Source organism: Convolutriloba macropyga, chromosome 6 (assembly GCF_964194025.1).
Source record: "Convolutriloba macropyga chromosome 6, txConMacr16.3, whole genome shotgun sequence".
Lineage (NCBI taxonomy): Eukaryota > Metazoa > Xenacoelomorpha > Acoela > Convolutidae > Convolutriloba > Convolutriloba macropyga.
In genome coordinates, this window is record NC_134473.1 from 60,431,519 (window position 1) to 60,453,444 (window position 21,926).

The 21,926-nt window shown below is 33.6% G+C and overlaps 1 protein-coding gene across 1 annotated transcript in view; it reads right to left on the reverse strand.

Annotated features, from left to right (window-relative positions):
* LOC142341816 (uncharacterized) overlaps positions 1-18,076 on the reverse strand; it is a 127,961-nt gene extending 109,885 nt beyond the window's left edge. Inside the window, exons 1-3 of the mRNA XM_075393059.1 lie at positions 17,851-18,076; positions 14,064-14,312; positions 13,669-13,797 (exon numbers count right to left, since the gene is read on the reverse strand). Of these exons, the coding sequence (XP_075249174.1) occupies positions 13,669-13,797; positions 14,064-14,312; positions 17,851-18,013 (541 nt within the window). The 5' untranslated portion in view covers positions 18,014-18,076. The remainder of the gene's footprint in view (positions 1-13,668; positions 13,798-14,063; positions 14,313-17,850) is intronic.
* Positions 18,077-21,926: the final 3,850 nt, after the last annotated feature.

Here is a 21,926-nt window from a genome sequence, read left to right on the forward strand (position 1 = left end):
CGAGCGGCTGGCTTCGTCAGTAGCTAGCTAGGGTTTAGATTAATTGAAGGGATGTAAGGTGAGCGCAGCGGGGCGGGGTGCATCGGGAGGGGGTCAACCTCTAAAAACCACAGGCAACACCACTTGTATAAGTCTCCAAAACAATTTTTGTGAACCGCATACTTTGAGACTATTGAGTCGAAAGGCTCTAAGAGACCTTAATGCCCTCTGGGCGCTACCTCTTTATCCCGTTTTTGAGGACTAAGAGTCAAATGGGTCAGACGAAAAATCGGTCAACCGAAAATCGAATTAAAGAAAGACCAACAGGACTAATATAATTGCTACAAACTACGTTTGAGAGCAATTAAAAACACAAAGCGAATAAAATTCAAACTCTATTATTTATAAAAAATAAAGGCCTTGAGTTTTTGTCCAATCAAATTTGTGTTTTCATAGAAAGTGTTACTTCTGTAGAAAATGGACGGCAAGATAATGATGCTAATGATGAGCCAATGAAAAAGCACAGGTTATTCCACTTTAAAATGCCACTCTCACTATACTACGCCCATTCATGTATATTCAAAGCATTTTTAGCAGAAGTTGACAAAATGATAGCTCAAAAAAAGTAAATTCATTGAACATTTTTTAGGTTTCCGAACCATCCGTTTGACAGAAGTACAGTATTATAAGCCACTGCATTTACAGAAAAATCATACAGATTGAAATTGAAACGAGGCTGAATTTCAAACAACTCTATAATGTTAACAAATAAAGAACAGAGCTAAATTTCAGGTTAAAAACTCAAAAGACTTCTTGGAATCAATTAAATGTCTGAACTTTTTCTACTGGCGTGTTTTTCTACTGAGTTTTTTAACGCACAAAATCTTCAAATAGCAAATTATTAGATCTTTTTTATAAAACAATTTTAACATTTTTCATTTAAATTTTGACATAAAGACAGATTGTTGGAATAAGCGTTACAATAGTGTTCACTAAAATTTACAGTAGCAGAAATGAGAAACTAAAAACCTGTAATTATATATTTTCGTGCAAATTGGAAGTCAACAGGGCCATCGATACAGTATAAAAAGATGGTTTTTAGTCGCGTAATTTTGGCAATCTTATTTTAAAAAATGGGCTCAAAATTTTGCCTGATTTCATGAAAAAAAGCTAAGTTTTCAAACATCAACCAATATATTCTCAAAAACGATCGATAGATTGATTCAAGAAGTCTGTTTTATCTAAACAAAGAAGAACTAGTTCCATTTTATAAAAAGATTTGGAAACATTTTAGCAAAAAAGTAGCATAACTGCGAAGAAAAGTACCGAAAAAGTGAACAAAATAATGAACTCTCGAAATAGACTAAAATTTAAGAATATTCCGATTATAATATTTTAAGCTGGAAGAGCCTTCTGATTATACCACTATGTTGCTCTACGTCAAATGAATCAATCGTCCAAAATTGACGGAACAAAAAAAGAGTTGAGCATAGAGTATCTTGCCGCCCAATACAGTGGGGGTCAAAAGATACGCACAACAATATAAGGCAGCTTTCTTCTCTTCCATTTTCCTGTACAACAGTCAGGACAATATAAGTGCCCGAGGACTTGTTTTACCCAAAATTGCCAAACCTTGAACCAAAAGCCCATGATTGTTGGTATTCTTGAATCGCAATACAAAAAACGATCAAAAATGACTCAGAAAATTTAATTTGTCGTAAAAATTCAGTAAATGATCAAGAAACATTGAACAAAACATTGAGACAAAATGGCAGCCGTTTTCTAAATGTCAAAAAAAAAATTTATGTGGCCTGTAGTGTCAGTCAGATAAGATAATTAAGCAGATAATTTAGAAGATTGGAAACTTAACCAATATTAAGAAGAAGGCTCGGTAATGTGAGTTCGCACAATGTTCCGACCCCCCTCATCCACATTAATTGTCTAAAAAATGAGAAAGCGAAAGAAAGCCAAGCACTAAATGAATTATATAATTCCGCACTGCAGAGCCAATGATACCTGCCATTACAAATACTACAAGACAAGACAAGCAACAAAACAGAACAATAAAAACATTAAAAAACTCAATATCTGTTTAAAAACACTAGCAAACTCAAAAGAGCATCAGATAAAACCTAAACACCATTCAACTTGTACTTCATTCAAAGCAGATGGGACCTTGATTTAGCGCAACTTTTTAAAATTACATACCGCGCTAAATCAACAAGGTTATAATTAATCAGCATTGCAAAAATGAGAAAAATGGAAAATTTTTCTGTGTATAAAACTGTGTATACTATTGTTACCTGTACTTATTTTGTATTATTACTTGAAGTCACTCAAACCAACGAAAAAACCTACGAAAGCGCGATCAATTTGCTAGCAAAAATGGGTCTTTTGTTTTCAGTTTGATATACATAAATAAAAGCAAATATCAACATAATAAGAAAAAGACACAGCAGAGGAGCAACAAGTACTTGTCTGTCTTCAGTCATTCTGTCTTCTAGGTAGACAAATCCTTTACAAGAGCCATATTCTGAGTAATGCAAAAATAGGCGAACAATATCAGAACAGAAATATCGAAAACAAAAAATGAGATGGAAAATTCAAGAAAATGGTGAAAATCTAAAAAATTACAAAACTTTTGTTAAAGTCTGATGTTCAAACACTTGTATTCAGGAGATTTAATAGATGTTAGGTTAATATTACAATTAACAATAGGATTCGACCTGAAGCAGAAAAGCAGTCAGAAATGACAAAATTTGCTTCTAAAACATCTATTTTGGATATAAAGATTCATAAAAACCAGAACTTTTCCCGGAAATTCAGATGGGACGTATTAGAGTAAAGCTAACGTGGGACAAACAATCAACAGCTCTTTGTTGTTGATCAAACACAATCCAAAGTCTTCAAAAATGTTGAAAATTAAAAAAACAGCTCAATTGGATCAAAACATAACCGACTAACGTCGGAGCGAATTGCTCTCAAACGAGCGGCTGGCTTCGTCAGTAGCTAGCTACAGTTTAGATTAATTGAAGGGATGTAAGGTGACCGCAGCGGGGCGGGGGTGCATCGGGAGGGGGTCAACCTTTAAAACCCACCAGCCACACCACTTGCATAAGTCTCCAAAACAGTTTTTGTGAACCGCATACTTTAAGACTATTGAGACGAAAGGCTCTAAGAGAACTTAATGCCCTCTGGGCGCTACCTCTTTATCCCGTTTTTGAGGACTAAGAGTCAAATGGGTCAGACGAAAAATCGGTCAACCGAAAATCGAATTAAAGAAAGACCAACAGGACTAATATAATTGCTACAAACTACGATTGAGAGCAATTAAAAACACAAAGCGAATAAAATTCAAACTCTATTATTTATAAAAAATAAAGGCATTGAGTTTTTGTCCAATCAAATTTGTGTTTTCAAAAAAAGTGTTACTTCTGTAGAAAATGGACGGCAAGATAATGATGCTAATGATGAGCCAATGAAAAAGCACAGGTTATTCCACTTTAAAATGCCACTCTCACTATACTACGCCCATTCATGTATATTCAAAGCATTTTTAGCAGAAGTTGACAAAATGATAGTTCAAAAAAAGTAAATTCATTGAACATTTTTTTAGGTTTCCGAACCATCCGTTTGACAGAAGTACAGTATTATAAGCCACTGCATTTACAGAAAAATCATACAGATTGAAATTGAAACCAGGCTGAATTTCAAACCACTCTATAATGTTAACAAATAAAGAACAGAGCTAAATTTCAGGTCAAAAAACTCAAAAGACTTCTTTGAATCAATTAAAGGTCTGAACTTTTTCTTCTGGCGTGTTTTTCTACTCAGTTTTTTAACGCACAAAACCTTCAAATAGCAATTTATTAGATCTTTTTTATAAAACAATTTTAACATTTTTCATTATAATTTTGACATAAAGACAGATTGTTGGAATAAGCGTTACAATAGTGTTCACTAAAATTTACAGTAGCAGAAATGAGAAACTTAAAACCTGTTATTATATATTTTCGTGCAAATTGGAAGTCAACAGGGCCATCGGTACAGTATAAAAAGATGGTTTTCAGTCGCGTAATTTTGGCAATCTTATTTTAAAAAATGGGCTCAAAATTTCGACTGATTTCATGCAAAAAAGCTAAGTTTCCAAACATCAACCAATATATTCTCAAAAACGATCGATAGATTGATTCAAGAAGTCTCTTTTATCTAAACAAAGAAGAACTAGTTCCATTTTATAAAAAGATTTGGAAACATTTTAGCAAAAAAAGTAGCATAACTGCAAAGAAAAGTACCGAAAAATTGAACAAAATAATGAACTCTCGAAATAGACTAAAATTTAAGAATATTCCGATTATAATATTTTAAGCTGGAAGAGCCTTCTGATTATACCACTATGTTGCTCTACGTCAAATGAATCAATCGTCCAAAATTGACGGAACAAAAAAAAGTTGAGCATAGAGTATCTTGCCGCCCAATACACTGGGGGTCAAAAGATACGCACAACAATATAAGGCAGCTTTCTTCTCTTCCATTTTCCTGTACAACAGTCAGGACAATATAAGTGCCCGAGGACTTGTTTTATCCAAAATTGCCAAACCTTGAACCAAAAGCCCATGATAGTTGGTATTCTTGAATCGCAATACAAAAAACGATCAAAAATGACTCGGAAAAATTAATTTGTTGTAAAACTTCAGTAAATGATCAAGAAACATTGAACAAAACATTGAGACAAAATGGCAGCCGTTTTCTAAATGTCAAGAAAAAATTTATGTGGCCTGTAGTGTCAGTCAGATAAGATAATTAAGCAGATAATTTAGAAGATTGGAAACTTAACCAATATTAAGAAGAAGGCTCGGTAATGTGAGTTCGCACAATGTTCCGACCCCCCTCATCCACATTAATTGTCTAAAAAATGAGAAAGCGAAAGAAAGCCAAGCACTAAATGAATTATATAATTCCGCACTGCAGAGCCAATGATACCTGCCATTACAAATACTACAAGACAAGACAAACAACAAAACAGAACAATAAAAACATTAATAAACTCATTATGTGTTTAAAAAACACTAGCAAACTCAAAACAGCATCAGATAAAACCTAAACACCAATCAACTTGTACTTCATTCAAAGCAGATGGGACCTGTCCTTAATAGGACCCGTTAACAGGCCAACAAAATAAGCAAGTCATCATAAGCAAACAACTATCGGCTTTCAACTGAAAATACTAAATTCTTTTGCAACTCCTTGGGAAGCCATTCGGACAGGTCATTAGTGCGACAATGAATTAACCAATGTGGCCTTGGAGGGCCGATGAGACCCACAATTGACGAGACTTAAGAAAAAAAACATTCAATAACGAAGTCAAAATACTAATAGATAGAGCATCAGAAAAAAAACAATTGTCGAAACAATTATAACCATACGCTATTCACTAAAAACAATATATGTTAAAATGAGCAATCTATCAAAGTCAATGAGATCTGCTATTAATGTGGTTATCTGACAAGGCAGCAAAAAACTTCAAAAATGTCAAATGTCCGCAAGAAAAAAAAATTTTGAAAACTCGTGTTATCGGAGCCATTAAATCAAAAATATCAACGCTAGAGTAACTAATCTGTTAACTTTTGGAAAGGATATGCAAACTGATTTTACAGACATTAGGCTAAAATTTGACAAGAAAAAGGTGGCCAAAATCCCAGGTTCAATGAGGTTTTCTACATATATTCAGTCATAAGAGCCATCAAGTATCAACTGAAAGAATTATACAGGTTCACTTACACCATGTAAGGAGTCCAACTTTATTTCTTAATATCGAAACTTAGTCACAAGACTGCAAAAATATCAAATGCGGGCAAAACAAGAATTCAATTAAAGAATTCAACTAAAAAACTTTTTCGAATCCAAAAACCCATGACTATTTTTCTGGAAACGTAATATACGATCACTGGGCCTCATTTTCAGGTAAATATGAACTGCCAATAAAAGAACTTTAATAGGAAACTATTCTTTTCTGTAATTAACAAAAAAATTCTATATTTCAAAAAAGACATCGCCTGAATACAATGAGGAGAATATTTGATCGCAAAACACGCTATGCTAACAAAACTCGCCTTGATATTGCTCCCCGTTCATTACTAACAAGTTGTTCCAAAAGTTACCGAAAAATACAACTTGTCTGCAAAAATTTCAATACATCACAAGTAAATAATGACTATAATGATTCAAATATGAACAATGATTGTATAAGTTAGCCAAGAACCCCGGTATCCCCGAACACTCTAATAGTAAGTGTGCCCGAAGTAAAACTAGCCCTTTTTGCAATTAATTCAAAATTGTGTCAGAAGTGTTTAGGTCTCTACTTGCGGCAAATTTGAAAAAAAAGTGGGCTTAAGAAGCATATTTGTTGCCAGTTTTGATGAAAACAGGCTTAATTTTGAATAAATTAGCCGAAATTTGAGCTAAAATTGTCGAACCAATAAATTCAGCAGCCATCCTTTGTAATTTTAGACAAAGACAATAACACTATTTTCCGCAAATGTTAACAAAATTGACGAAAACTTGAGCGAAAATTCCGGAAATTGTGATAAAAAACAACTGATATTCGAAGGTCTGATAATTTAAACGGCAAAAACTGCTTCAAAAAAACAAAATTCAAAAAACTCTTTTGAATTTTATACTCGCAACTTCTAATAATACCACTTGCAACTCTCTGTACGATAAACGTATCGATCGGTCAAAAATGAAAGAACAAAAAAAACAGTTGAGCATAGTTCCTCCTTCACTAAAGTGAGTCGAAACAATAAAGCTGTCCTCAAGCCATCTTCAATGAGATTCAAATGTCCACAGCTGCTCTTAGCGCCTTCAATTAAAGTGTGTAAAAATTTATTTTACATACTTGCAATTTAATTATGTAAAAATTTACTTTTCAGTAAGTGAAATTTACTATGTAAAAATTTACTATGTAAAAAATTATTTTATTGGTTTATCCCATTTCTTTTGAATTTGCTCTTTTGACCTTGATCGCATTCACTACAATGCGCAATTCAATGAGTGATAGTATTTAAAACATATTCAGTTGAAACAGTGAGTGGGATAAGTCAGGAGTGAAACGTGGAAAGTCGTGACTTGAAAAAGAAAAATCGTGATAGAAAAGCTAAGCAAACTAAAAAATAGCAAGACAAGCCATGAAAAACAATCCAAAGAAATGAAGGAAGAATCAAAAACTACTGTACATTACCAGCAGACCAATCGGAAGACACAACAGCCAAAGAGACAAACATGAGTATCACAAATTTAGAGAAAAACAAAAATTTCAATAAACATATCAATACATAAATTCTTTTATGTATCAATACATATACTATCAGTCAAATATGTAACCCAGTAAACCTCATACCAGCTTTGATAAGATAATAGGAACCCAAACATAAAAAAACATCGAAAAATGACAAAAACTTTCAAAAAGATTGAAAAATTTTTAAAAAGTGAAAATTATAGAACAGTCACAAAAACTAATGTATAAATACTTTCAAAACAATCTTTTGTGTCTTTAAAAGCAATCCATATGAGCATTTTCAAGCACTAAAAAATTGAAATGGCCCCAAAGGTTTAAATTTAAATCACCCCCAAAGGTTAAGCGAACTAAAAGGTAGCAAGAAAAGCCCTGGAAAAAAATCTAAAGAATTGAAGGAGGAACTAAAAACTACTGTACATTACCAGCAGACCAATCGGAAATAAAAAGAGACAAACATAAGTATCACAAATTTAGAGAACAAAAGTGTCAATACATATATTATAACAAATTCTTTCATCAATACATATATTGCAGATTTTACCGAAAAGTTACTATAAGAATTGCATTCGAAGCATATATACAAAAAGAATCAGCGTGTTGAACAAAACAGTCTACGCTAGAGAAAACACAGGCAAGACAACAAACAGTATTTAAAAACTATGAACTAGAAAAAACGGACGATTCGAGAGAATTTCCTGGTGTCAGTATATTTGAAACAAAAACTTTAACGAAATTACTCGAACTCAGCACCCGGCAAATAAGATTTTTTTTGACGAAAAATTGAAATGACACAAAACATTCCAAAAGCAGAATTCATCGAGAATTCTGCGTACTTTTTATCAAAATCAATTTTTTTCTTGCTAAAATCTACAGACAATTCTTTGCAGGCTAACAGAAATCAGGCCACACAGAGAAACTCGAAAAACAACAATGTTCAAATAATGGAAATAGCAAATTATCTCAAGAAGTCTATCAAAATCTGGACAGTATTATATTTACAAAAACAATTTCGGTAACGTTATTAACTAACCAGTTGCTCATCTTTAACCCGTCAAACGTGTCATTGACCCTCAGGGACCAAAAATCTCAAAAAATAACCAAAATTGAAAAAAGAAATGCAAATTTTATTTAAAAGTTGCAACATTTGTGATATCATCATCCTCTAAACACTATGCACTAAACTAAACCCCAGGAAATTTCACGGATCGAAAATTCCTGAAAATGTGATAAAAAACAACTGATATTCGAAGGTCTGATAATTTAAACGACGAAAACTGCTTCGAAAAAATGAAATTCAAAAAACTCTTTTGAATTTTATACTCGCAACTTCTAATTATACCACCTGCAACTTTCTGTACGATAAACATATCGATCGGTCAAAATTACAGAAAAAAACAGTTGAGCATAGAGTTCCTCCCTCACTAAAGTGAGTCGGAACAATAAAGCTGTCCTCAAGCCATCTTCAATGAGATTTAAATGTCCACAGCTGCTCTTAGCGCCTTCAATTAAAGTGTCTAAAAATTTAATTTACATACTTGCAATTCAATTATGTAAAAATTTACTTTTCAGTACGTAAAATTTACTATGTAAAAATTTACTATGGAAAAAGTTATTTTATTGGTTTTAAACCATTTCTTTTGAATTTGCTCTTTTGACCTTGATCGCATTCACTACAATCCGCAATTCAATGAGTGATAGTATTTAAAACATATTCAGTTGAAACAGTGAGTGGGGTAAGTCAGGAGTGAAACGTGGAAAGTCGTGACTTGAAAAACAAAAATCGTGATAGAAAAGCTAACCAAACTACAAAATAGCGAGACAAGTCATGAAAAACAATCCCAAAAAATGAAGGAAGAATCAAAAACTACTGTACATTAACAGCAGACCAATCGGAAGACACAACAGCCAAAGAGACAAACATGAGTACCACAAATTTAGAGAAAAACAAAAACTTCAATAAACATATCAATACATAAATTCTTTTATGTATATATACATATTCTATCAGTCAAATATGTAACCCAGTAAAACTCATACCAGCTTTGATAAGATTATAGGAACGCAAACATATAAAAATCGAGAGATGACAAAAACTTTTAAAAAGATTGAAAACTTTTTAAAAAAGTGAAAATTATGGAACAGTCGCAAAAACTAATGTATAAACACTTTCAAAACAATCTTTTGTGTCTTTAAAAGCAATCCATATAAGCATTTTCAAGCACTAAAATTGAAATGGCCCCAAAGGTTTAAATTTAAATTACCCCTAAAGGTTAAACGAACTAAAAGGTAGCAAGAAAAGCCCTGGAGAAAAATCTAAAGAATTGAAGAAGAACTAAAAACTACTATACATTACCAGCAGACCAGTCGGAAATAAAAAGAAACAAACATAAGTTTCACAAATTTAGAGAACAAAAAATGTCAATAAATATATTAATACAAATTCTTTCATCAATACATACATTGCACATTTTACCGAAAAAATACTATAAGAATTGCATTCGAAGCATATATAGAAAAGGAATCAGCGTGTTGAACAAAACAGTTTACGCTAGAGAAAACACAGGCAAGACAACAAATAGTATTTAAAAACTATGAACAAAAAAACGGACGATTCGAGAGAATTTCCTGGTGTCAGTATATTTGAAACAAAAACTTTAACGAAATTACTCGAACTCAGCACCCGGCACATAAGATTTTTTTTTGACGAAAAATTGAAATGACACAAAACATTCCGAAAGCAGAATTCATCGAGAATTCTGCGTACTTTTTATCAAAATCAATTTTTCTTGCTAAAATCTACAGACACAATTCTTTGCAGGCTAACAGAAATCAGGCCACACAGAGAAACTCGAAAAACAACAATGTTCAAATAATGGAAATAGCAAATTATCTCAAAAATTCTATCAGAATCTGGACAGTATTATATTTACGAAAACAATTTCGGTAACGTTATTAACTAACTAAATGCTCATCATTAACCCGTCAAAAGTGTCATTGACCCTTAGGAACCAAAAACCTCAAAAAATAACCAAAATTGTATAAACAAATGCAAATTTTATTTAAAAGTGGCAACATTTGTGATATCATCATCCTCTAAACACTATGCACTAAACTAAACCCAGGGAAATTTCACGGATCAAAAATTCCGAAAAATGTGATAAAAACAACTGATATTCGAAGGTCTGATAATTTAAACGGCAAAAACTGCTTCAAAAAAACAAAATTCAAAAAACTCTTTTGAATTTTATACTCGCAACTTCTAATAATACCACTTGCAACTCTCTGTACGATAAACATATCGATCGGTCAAAATTGACAGAACAAAACAAACAGTTGAGCATATAGTTCCTAACTCACTAAAGTGAGTCGAAACAATAAAGCTGTCCTCAAGCCATCTTCAATGAGATTTAAATGTCCACAGCTGCTCTTAGCGCCTTCAATTAAAGTGTCTAAAAATTTAATTTACATACTTGCAATTCAATTATGTAAAAATTTACTTTTCAGTACGTAAAATTTACTATGTAAAAATTTACTATGGAAAAAGTTATTTTATTGTTTTTAAACCATTTCTTTTGAATTTGCTCTTTTGACCTTGATCGCATTCACTACAATCCGCAATTCAATGAGTGATAGTATTTAAAACATATTCAGTTGAAACAGTGAGTGGGGTAAGTCAGGAGTGAAACGTGGAAAGTCGTGACTTGAAAAACAAAAATCGTGATAGAAAAGCTAACCAAACTACAAAATAGCGAGACAAGTCATGAAAAACAATCCCAAATAATGAAGGAAGAGTCAAAATCTACTGTACATCACCAGCAGACCAATCAGAAGACACAACAGCCAAAGAGACAAACATGAGTATCACAAATTTAGAGAAAAACAAAAACAAACATATCAATACATAAATTCTTTTATGTATCAATAAATATACTATCAGTCAAATATGTAACCCAGTAAACCTCATACCAGCTTTGATAAAATTATAGGAACCAAAACATAAAAAAGTGGAAAAATGACAAAAACTTTCAAAAAGATTGAAAAATTTTTAAAAAAGTGAAAATTATAGAACAGTCGCAAAAACTAATGTAAAAATACTTTCAAAACAATCTTTTGTGTCTTTAAAAGCAATCCATATAAGCATTTTCAAGCACTAAAAAATTGAAATGGCCCCAAAGGTTTAAATTTAAATTACCCCCAAAGGTTAAGCGAACTAAAAGGTAGCAAGAAAAGCCCTGGAAAAAATCTAAAGAATTGAAGAAGAACTAAAAACTACTATACATTACCAGCAGACCAATCGGAAATAAAAAGAAACAAACATAAGTTTCACAAATTTAGAGAACAAAAAATGTCAATAAATATATTAATACAAATTCTTTCATCAATACATATATTGCACATTTTACCGAAAAGTTACTATAAGAATTGCATTCGAAGTATATATACAAAAGGAATCAGCGTGTTGACCAAAACAGTCTACGCTAGAGAAAACACAGGCAAGACAACAAATAGTATTTAAAAACTATGAACAAGAAAAAACGGACGATTCGAGAAAATTTCCTGGTGTCAGTATATTTGAAACAAAAACTTTAACGAAATTACTCGAACTCAGCACCCGGCACATAAGATTTTTTTTGACGAAAAATTGAAATGACACAAAATATTCCGAAAACAGAATTCATCGAGAATTCTGCGTACTTTTTTATCAAAATCAATTTTTTTATCGCTAAAATCTACAGACACAATTCTTTGCAGGCTAACAGAAATCAGGCCACACAGAGAAACTCGAAAAACAACAATGTTCAAATAATGGAAATAGAAAATTATCTCAAACAGTCTATCAAAATCTGGACAGTATTATATTTAAAAAAACAACTTTGGTAACGTTATTAACTAACCAGTTGCTCATCATTAACCCGTCAAAAGTGTCATTGACCCTTAGGGACCAAAAATCTCAAAAAATAACCAAAATTGTGATATCATCATCCTCTAAACACTATGCACTAAACTATACGTTGCAACAATTGTGATATCACCATCCTCTAAAAGTTGCAACAATTGTGATATCATTATCCTCTAAACACTATGCACTAAACTAAACCCAGGGAAATTTCACGGATCGAAAAATTCGGAAATCACAAAATTACAAAAATACTCAACAAAATTACGAATATTACTAAAAGGTCACTTAATTTCGTAGCACTTCGTATTACAATCTCTAAAACCAATCGTCTCTATAAACTATCCAGTAACATCTTTAAGCCCTAATTAAGTTAAATTGCCCATGAAGATTGAAAACATCAAAATGAAAATGCCCACTTGGCGATACTCTTTTCCCGTTTTGAACACCAACTCAATAGAAAAATGCGTAAAAATTTTAAAAATGTAAAAGGTCAGGTCCATGATTAGAATCCAGAGAAATGAATTAATGAGCTAAACGAATTTTTACAGCAACATCAAACTTTATGACATTAAAAGCGCAAAGTAAAAAAATTGAAGAAATTAAAACAAACCGACTAACGTCGGAAGAATTGCTCTTGAACGAAAGGCGAGGCAATTTAATTCAGGGGCTGTAGCCTAGATTAATTTTTCTTTAGCCTAGATAAATTTTTCTTCATGAGTGCAAAAATAGTTAACTACGCCGGGATTCGAACCATAGACCTCCCGATCCCTCACCAGAAGCACCGCTCACTCGGCTATCAAGCCCAGAATGTTAGAAGAAAAGCGCAAAAACGGTCAAGCAAAAAATGTGCATAAAAAGACCAACACGTTTGCAATAAATGCTACGAACTTCCTTCGAGAGCAATTAAAAATGATTCTTCCCAAAAACTAGTGTCATAAAAATCATTGACATTAACAACACTTTTTATAAATGTTGACACTGCGCATCTTTCGATTGCGCACACCAATCAACAACCGTAACAAAATCCTTGAGAGACAAACTTAAAAAAGCACAAAAAACCAAATTTGGCAAAAATCAGAATCATTTAAAAGTTAGTGGCCTCAAAGAGAAACATATTTGTCAAGAGCACAGCATACAACTTTTGAATAAAAATAACTTTTTTATCCCACTACAAGAAGGACAGAAGAACACCAAATAAAGGCGAGATTCAAAAAATCTCAAACAAAAGGTATCTAAGTCATCCAAAATAATAGCTAACAACTGGAGCCAAAAACTTAAAACGATTAGTCTCCCACTACAAGTGCAATAAATACCGTAATTATTGATATTTAGTGACAAAGCCACAAGAAAAGCAAAAACAATCAGAACCCTAAAACCCACCAATATTTTTTCAAAATAATAAATGTCTAATTTTATTTATGTCAATAATTGGGCTGGGATGAAAACTCCGTTGTTATGGAATCGAGGATATATACCAATGTAATAACCTTACCTGATATGACTAGGTGGGCGAACGTGGCAAACAGGACCACCGCCAGCATTGATATGAGGTAGTTGTTCCAAGCAGTGTCCACGGCATAGTTCGCATCGTTTTTTATATCGTCATCATACACAATCACGGCTGGATCAACAAATCAACTCAATTCCAGCCTCTGACCTACTGGGACCCCAGATTTTTTTAAAACTAACATCATCAAGTAGTGATTAAATGTATTCTTCAACCCCTCTCCCCTTTTCAGAAAAATAACCCATGAAAAAAATAGATCAAAGTAGTCAATTCGGGTAATAGTCCAAAAGTAGCTGTAATGGATTTACGCCATACGGCACTATGATAGTAAGAACCGATTGAAATTCCCAATTAACTAATATTTTGTGCTTCATACTTACTTTTGACAATAGCGTAAGTTAAAGCCGTAAAGGATAAACTAGCATCTGCAAAGTGAAGTATCTTTTTCCGTCTTCTAAACTTTGCACTGAAAGGATGCTCTGCGAGCTTCACAGCAACCGCTTCCAACTGCCAATGGACAAAGAGAACAGAAAGGAAGAGGGCCATGAGTACAAGTAGCACATCTATTGTCAGCTCAGAGAAACGACCAGAAAAGTCGACTGTCGCATCTAGTCCACTTTTTGCTGCAGCTAGAACAGAATTGAGTAAATATCAGAGATGCTACAGCATATAAAACCATAAAAAACCTCACTACGCATTTAGAAAACGAGCCATAAAAATCAACAATCAACTGTTACGACACGATAATGAAGTTCTTTTAAACGTTTCAATACCCTTGAAAAAGGTCACCAAATAATAAAAGTGCGTCCAATTTCTGTTTTCGCACACAACTAGGAATTCGGCATCGAAAATTTCCATGCTACAAGTTTTCACCTGATTGGAAAATGAAGCTCAAATTCATTCACAATTTAAATTGCCCTTCACCAGTTTTTTTATTGCCGCCATTTAAAATATGTGTAGTTAACAATGCATCAGAAATTAAACAAGGTTATACTTATATCAAGTGTTTATATTTATTGCATGTAGATTTATTAAAAGGCCATCAAACGGTAGACTCAACTGCCAAGAACTGCTCATAGATTGAAGAATATTTGTTTGGGATGCTATGTTGCATGAAAAAATTGTGCCCAATTTCAACTAATTTGTGCAGAGCAAAACAAATAACCTTTGCATTTGAAAAAGGGAATTCCCGAACATTATCTGCATGAGATACTCTACCAAAACATGTCAAGGTAGAATTATTTATCTAAAAAAGGTCTCGAGATAGATGCAAGAAATCGTTGTGATTCATCTTTCAAAGCAAAAGGTAGCGGCATGGCATTATTTGTTACCAAAAACTTATCTCAACTTCAGGTAATGACCTCAAACATTAAAAATAAAAAAATAATAAATAAGATTGGATCAAATGCAATAGAAAAATGAGCACAGGAAAAAACAGAAAATTCTCAATGTTACATACAATCAGAGCAAGGCAAATAAAATTCTGAAAGACAAGTTAGCTTTAGCTTAGATTATGCATATTCCGATAAAAATTCTGTTACATTAACGGGAGATACCAACAAACTAACTACCTTAACAAATCAGAAACCCAAACTATTGATTCAATTTCGGTACCTCATTGGCATATTGTTGCATCAAGTTCATCAACACGGTTATCTAAAATAATCGCAAATCAAATTGAGTAGATTTAAGCTGACCTTAATATACAACACCATGAATAAAACTTCGATGCCGTTCTAAAAAAGACCAATTTGCAAGTAAAGACGATAACAGATATCAAATTTCAACCTCTCGAAATTTACGTTTTGAAAAAAAAAATATTTAAATTGGCTCCCTAAATATTCTCTTAGAGTTCCAACGATGAGACAATTTTATCGGATTTAATTTATCCTACTTTGACTAAATATTAAGGCACCCTCAGTTTAAATATTCCTAATGCAGGGAAAAATTATTCTAAAAACTGAATGCTTCGACCAGGAATGTAAATTACAGCTCGTTCGTCAACACAAAAGATATTTAAATCAGATAAATCCGAATGAAATCGCCGCAACTGTTTCAAAAAAATTTCAAGCTGGAGAAAACAAAGGCAAGAGAAATAATTCCAGGTCTGTTTTACGGCTCTGGAAAACATGGAACCGAAAAGGACCTTTATAAGGCACATACGAGGATCTCGTATAAACAACCACCATGTTCCAGCTTTAAAAAACAGCTAACGGAAATCTTTACTGAACCCTTTGAAAAAGCACATCATTTAAACAACGCATTCTCTGATCACTTATTTTGGCGCTACTGAAAGTCCTCCGCCTTTCAAATTAGTAATAAACTCGAAATTCAGTTTCCAGAATGTTACTTTAAAATTTTAAAACAAGTTTTTGACGGTGTTCGCGAACAGACCCAATGAAATCATTGGGACCTTGCACTGTGCCTTCGCGGGCCATCAAAGACGGTCAGGAGATAAGAGTTCAGCTAACTTGAGTTCATCTAAAAAAGTTATGTCTCAAGCAGTGCATATTTCAAGCATATCTTGAACTTGCAAAAACTCTGCTATTATATCAGAACAAAGATTCAACAACTGACAAATTATTTGAAAGAATTATGCAACACCGACTCTCAGAATTTGCTCAAATAAACAGCGTCTGAAAACAAATGCAGTTTGTTTTTTAAAAAAACACGGGACGCATTTTGTATCTAACAGAATCAATTCGTTTGGAAGTTCACGTCAACAAAAAGTCTGCAGCTTTCCGCGAAAGCGTTCAATTCAATATCCCATTAAATATTGCTATTCAACCTAATTAGCATTGGCTTTGGAAAATGCCACGGCTTTACACAAAAGCTTTCAAACGAAACGATTTCATTGCATAACAGTCACAAATAAAGTTGACTCAAGAACAGTGGAATCAAGTTAACTAGCATTTAAGAAGGGAGTACGAGTACCCAATCAAGGAAAGTTAGCAATATATTTTCAATGCATCAATTAACACTTAATTCAGCTTTAAGTGATTTTCTCATATTCCGCAAGTGCAATGATAACAACTAGGCACCAAGAAAGAAAACAATAAATTGATTAAAAATTAAAGTAAACATCTAGGATTAAAGTAAACATCTAGGATTTATTTTCGATTCAAATCTGCCTTTTCAACCTCATGCCAAAAAACTTTTTCCCACAAATGGCATAAAAAAATCTTGATTCGATTAAATCTCAGTTCCCGATATCCTCCTTAAAAGTCCTATACAATTCATTGGTTATATCACATTGATTACAGTGCATTGCTAATGAAAATCTTACCATCTGAATTAATGCTTTCTCTAGAAAACACAGATGAATTGTGCGATACAAAAAGTTTTTTTTCGGTCAATAGACTCGTCCTCAAGGGTCCTACGCAGTAAATATCAGTGTCTGGGCAAAAATAACTCAGTGAGACAAAAACCTTTGCTTTCTTCATCAACATATTAAGAAGGAAAGATTTGTTTTTCAGTCAATGGTCTACAACTGCGATCGCGAAAATTCCGCCTAAATCTGATAGCAACTAAAGTTATCTTTGAGCACCATCATTCATCTGGTTTTCTAGCTCTTCCTTATTCTTCAATTCTATTGTAAGGAACTGGAAGACACTGCCACTTCATTTGAGAAACGCAAATTTGAACAGAGTTAAATACAAGTCAGATATAGAAACGTTTTCAAAGAAAAAAATAAACGATTAATCTGAAATTTTTCAATGCAACTACTTGGCCAGATTTCGGGTTCAATCAGTTTTAGGAAGCTTTCCGAAGCTGATTCTTATATTATAACTTTGCTTTATGTAAATGTATATACTCTTTATATTTATATATAACTACTCTTAGCAAATGATAGCCTCGCCAACTTCTGAATTCCGCCGTCAACTTTTACAAATTGAGCTTAAAACTGAGCTTTTGATATATGGTTTAACCTGACATTATTAGCAAGATTGACAGATTCTATTCAGAGTGCTGGAATTGTAACATTATTCCCAAAAACAATTGTTTGTGGACTTTTCTTGTTCACTTATTTTCAAGTACACAGTCCATTCGAGTGCATAAAAAATGTCCAAAGCATTATACAACTTCAAAATCTTTTAAGAGCAAATCGTATTCAATCAAATTCAGAAAAATATCATGTATGAATGAAAGAAAGTTCATGACACTAACCAATGCTAAATAGAATGACCACTGAGCACAGATGAACAATCATAAATGCTCGAACATAGTTGACAAATCGGTTTTTTGGTAGACTGTAGTAGACCGTCAGGCATCTGGATCTCGAAGTACGACGAGACGGCCCAAAGTCCACTTCGCTTTCAGCAGAATTCATGCAGCGGTAGATATGTCAGACGTTAACATCTGAAATTATTACTTTAATGAGATTACACGTACTTCAACGGCATATAAGACACGTGGGTCAATTTTTTCTTTGACCATGAGGAGCAAATCTTATATCCTACAAAAAAGTATCTTTCCCATTTTACCCCTCCCCTCCATTAAGGTATATAAAAGTTAATCGGGGTTATATATTTTATGACAACTTGGGCAGCTATAATAATAATAATAATAATAAAGGCTTTAGGGATTCAGTCCCAGGGGTTTCATAAGTTCCCTGTTTGGTAATTACTGTCACAGATTCAGTTTGTTAAGGTCTCTGCAGTCCGAGCAGTTGCAGAAAATCCTCCAAGTGCAGACATTGTTGAAGTCATATTTTTGATCGAAGTACAATGAGTAAACATCAGAAAGCTTCCCCTTGATATTCGGTGTTTCGCACACATCTCCTGAGAGATACCGGCCGAATAAATTTGCGAGGTGGGCAGCCCTATACCAGAAGTCACTTTCTTGCTTTTGCAACTTGTAAACTTTGCATTTATACTGAGTGATTTGACCAGCTCTGGTAATTTGCTGTTCCCCAACGCTAACGTAGTTCCTCCATTCAACATCAATTTTGTTCTTAACGATGGATATGAAGGTTAATAGTACATGCAGCTCGTGATAAAGAGAGAGGGGTAGAAGATTCAGGATTTGCAAGCTGGTCTTGTAGTCATTGTCTTTTCTATTGAAAATCCATTTAACCGCTCTCTTCTGCACGTTTTCAATGATTCGCAGATCGGTTTTGCTAGCCTTGAATAGGATAGCTCCATATGACACAATAGGTACTATGTAACTACGATAAATTTCTTTCTTGGTTTGCCAAGCTGTAGTGTTGAGCGTGCTTCTTTTGATCATGAAGAAACACTTGAGAGCTTTGGTGGTTCGCTTCTCTACATGACACGCCCAGCTAAGAGATTCGGAGACCTGTATTCCAAGGTCTTTTTGCACTGCCGCTGTATTAAGAATATGCCCTCCCAGTGCAACTGACGCAGTCCCCTTGAAGGCAACAACGTTGCACTTTTTTAGATTCAGACTCATTTGGTTTTCTGAGCACCATTTCCAGAGTCTATGTCCGTCTATTTGGAGAGTAACTGCATTTTGTGATATGATCTTAAAATCGTCTGCATATCCAAACGATTTCGACATTAGTTGACTGGGGAGATCGTTGATGAAAAGAATGAAGAAGAACGGTCCATGTACTGAGCCCTGTGGAACTCCACTTGATGTTTCAAGATACCGGGAGTAGGAGTTCCCGATGCGGACCCTTTGCGACCTGTTGCTCAGATAGCTCTCCAAGAGTGCTAATAGGGGTCCTCCAAAGCCCAGAATCAACAACTTCTCCAACAGCTTCTCATGACAGACTTTGTCAAAAGCCTTTTCGAAGTCCAAATACAGCGACAACAATGTCGGTTGGTTGATATTTTCAAACACTTCATGAACAAACATAGATGAACTTCATGAACAAGATATTTTCAAACAATATAATGGGAAAGACCTTGGACTTTCATTATTTAGGAAAACCCTGTCAAAATTTTAATTAGGAACCAATATTTTATTGTCAGACAATATTTTATCAGCAAAATACAGAAAACCAATATTTTGTTTTTTTTTGTATTTTGTTGATAGACTTTATTGGGTGCTAGGAAAATTGGCCGACAGGGCGTTTAGCCGACAAGGAAAAAATGAGAAATTTAGCCGACAGTATCATAATTGGTCATAAATTTTACTTCAATTGGTCATAAAAGTCTCATTGGTCCATAGATCAGTAATTCGGTTGTGATAGATTCATATCAAGTCCCACGGGCCGCTGAGGCATGGCCATGGCCCGCGAGGCATGGCCAGATGCGGTAAAATACGGTCCCCAACCACGGATAGACCTTCGTTAATTACACTAGTTGATGAAAAAATTGCGTCATATGAGTCCGCTTACGAAATAGTGTTTTAGATTGGCCAATAGCAGCTTCAGAATAAGTTTTATTGCTCATTTTACTTAAATTGTTGGTTAAATTTCTCAATTTTTGGTTGTCGGCTAAACGCCCTGTCGGCCAATACGGCGGCCACCACTTTATTGTCATTAGTTTATGCACACTGTAACATGGATTTTATTTCTAGTCACTGAGACGTAGACCTATCTTTCTTCTGATGCTCTGCAACGTAGAGCCCACATATAGACTAGTCTGGTCGACATAGAGGTATTTGTATCCATCGCGCTATTTGATACACGATATTAGCTTTCAAATGCTTACTAAAAGATGATTCCAGGGTCTGAATGCATGCCTTATGTAAATGGTCTGCAAGATAACAAGGAGGCTCCGTAATGTGCGTTCACACATAATGTTCCGGCCCCGCTCAACCAATGTTTTTGACTTAATTGTCCACCAAATGAGGAAGAGAAAGAAAACTTTCAAAAATAATTTATTGTTCAAAAAAATAGGTGTATCAATTTAAAAAATCTCTTTAAGCTCTGACAAAAATACAAATGAAACAATAACCCATTAGAGGGCCGATGATACATGTCATTAAGGAGAGTAAAAGACAGACAAGACACACAACAAAATCATCAAAAAACAGCAAGCATCACTGACGACCAAAACTCAGTTTCTATTTTAATCTTAAAAAAACTAAAAGCAAAAGTCAAAGTAACGTCACATAGAAAGTAAACTAAAACCAATCATCTGCAGTTCACCAGAAAAGATATGGAACCTGCTGTTATTGAGAATAATCAACAAGTAGACAGAAAACAAAAAGTGGCCAAGGTAGATAATATACTTCTTGGAAACAAACAAAACCGAAGTCATTAAAGCAATTAGCTATCAACTGAAAGCATTCAATGGCTTCATTATTATCTTGAAAACCATTGATACCTGTCTTAAGCCAGAAATTCATTCAACAAAAACAACAAGTGAAGCCAAAAATAAAATGTCATTTCAATTTTGCTACGAAACGGTGTGGAAGCTTATAGAATGAAAAACCTATTCAAGAAATATTGAATTATATAAAATATGCTTATTCCAACGTCCTTATTTTGATACGCGACCTATCAGCAATGTGCCATTAACTTGATAACCGACAGGACAGCAAAAACTCTCAAAATTGGAAAAGGTCAAAACAAACCAAAAAATATGAAGACTTGTAGCAGCGCCAAAAATCAATTATATAAAAAAAACAGCGATGAAAACTACAAATATCTTGCCTCAGATCACGCCAAAGGGCTGCAGAAATAAGATTGAAAATGGCAAAAACATCAATCATATCAAAAAGCTGAAACCGCAATCAAATACGCACGACGAGTACCGGGGCGGGAATTGACATCGAAGTTTTAGTTCAAACATAAATATTTCAATTTTGAAATTCAAAAATTATTCTGTTACATGTTAATTTGAAATTTTGAACAATTCCCAACAATTAAAAAAATAACAACAGTTAAGAATTAAAGTTAAAAAAACCCATTTTGCAGGATTTTCGAAAATTCTTGAATGAAGATTGAAGTATTTTTTTTAATGAAGTGTAGATAAAGTGTTGTAAATGAGATTTTAACTTAAATTAGTTTCAATAAATCGTTGTTATTTTAACACATTTCTTAGAATTAAGGTCAAAGACAAGTTTATATATATTGTAAATGATTTTATTTGATTTTTAAACCTGACGGTGAACGCAATGTTTGAAAACGTTCGTTTTTGTTAAATCAATTTAGGTTGTAATTGAAAACTTCTTCTTCTCTGCATCAAGCATTACCTACGACCAAATCCCAATGTCTATCCATTTTTTTGAAAACAAATTGAAAATTCAAAATAGCATCAGAAAAAGTAAATTAAACCAAATGAGTTTCAGCTTTTTAACAGAAAATATATGGGAACTCTTTGTATTGA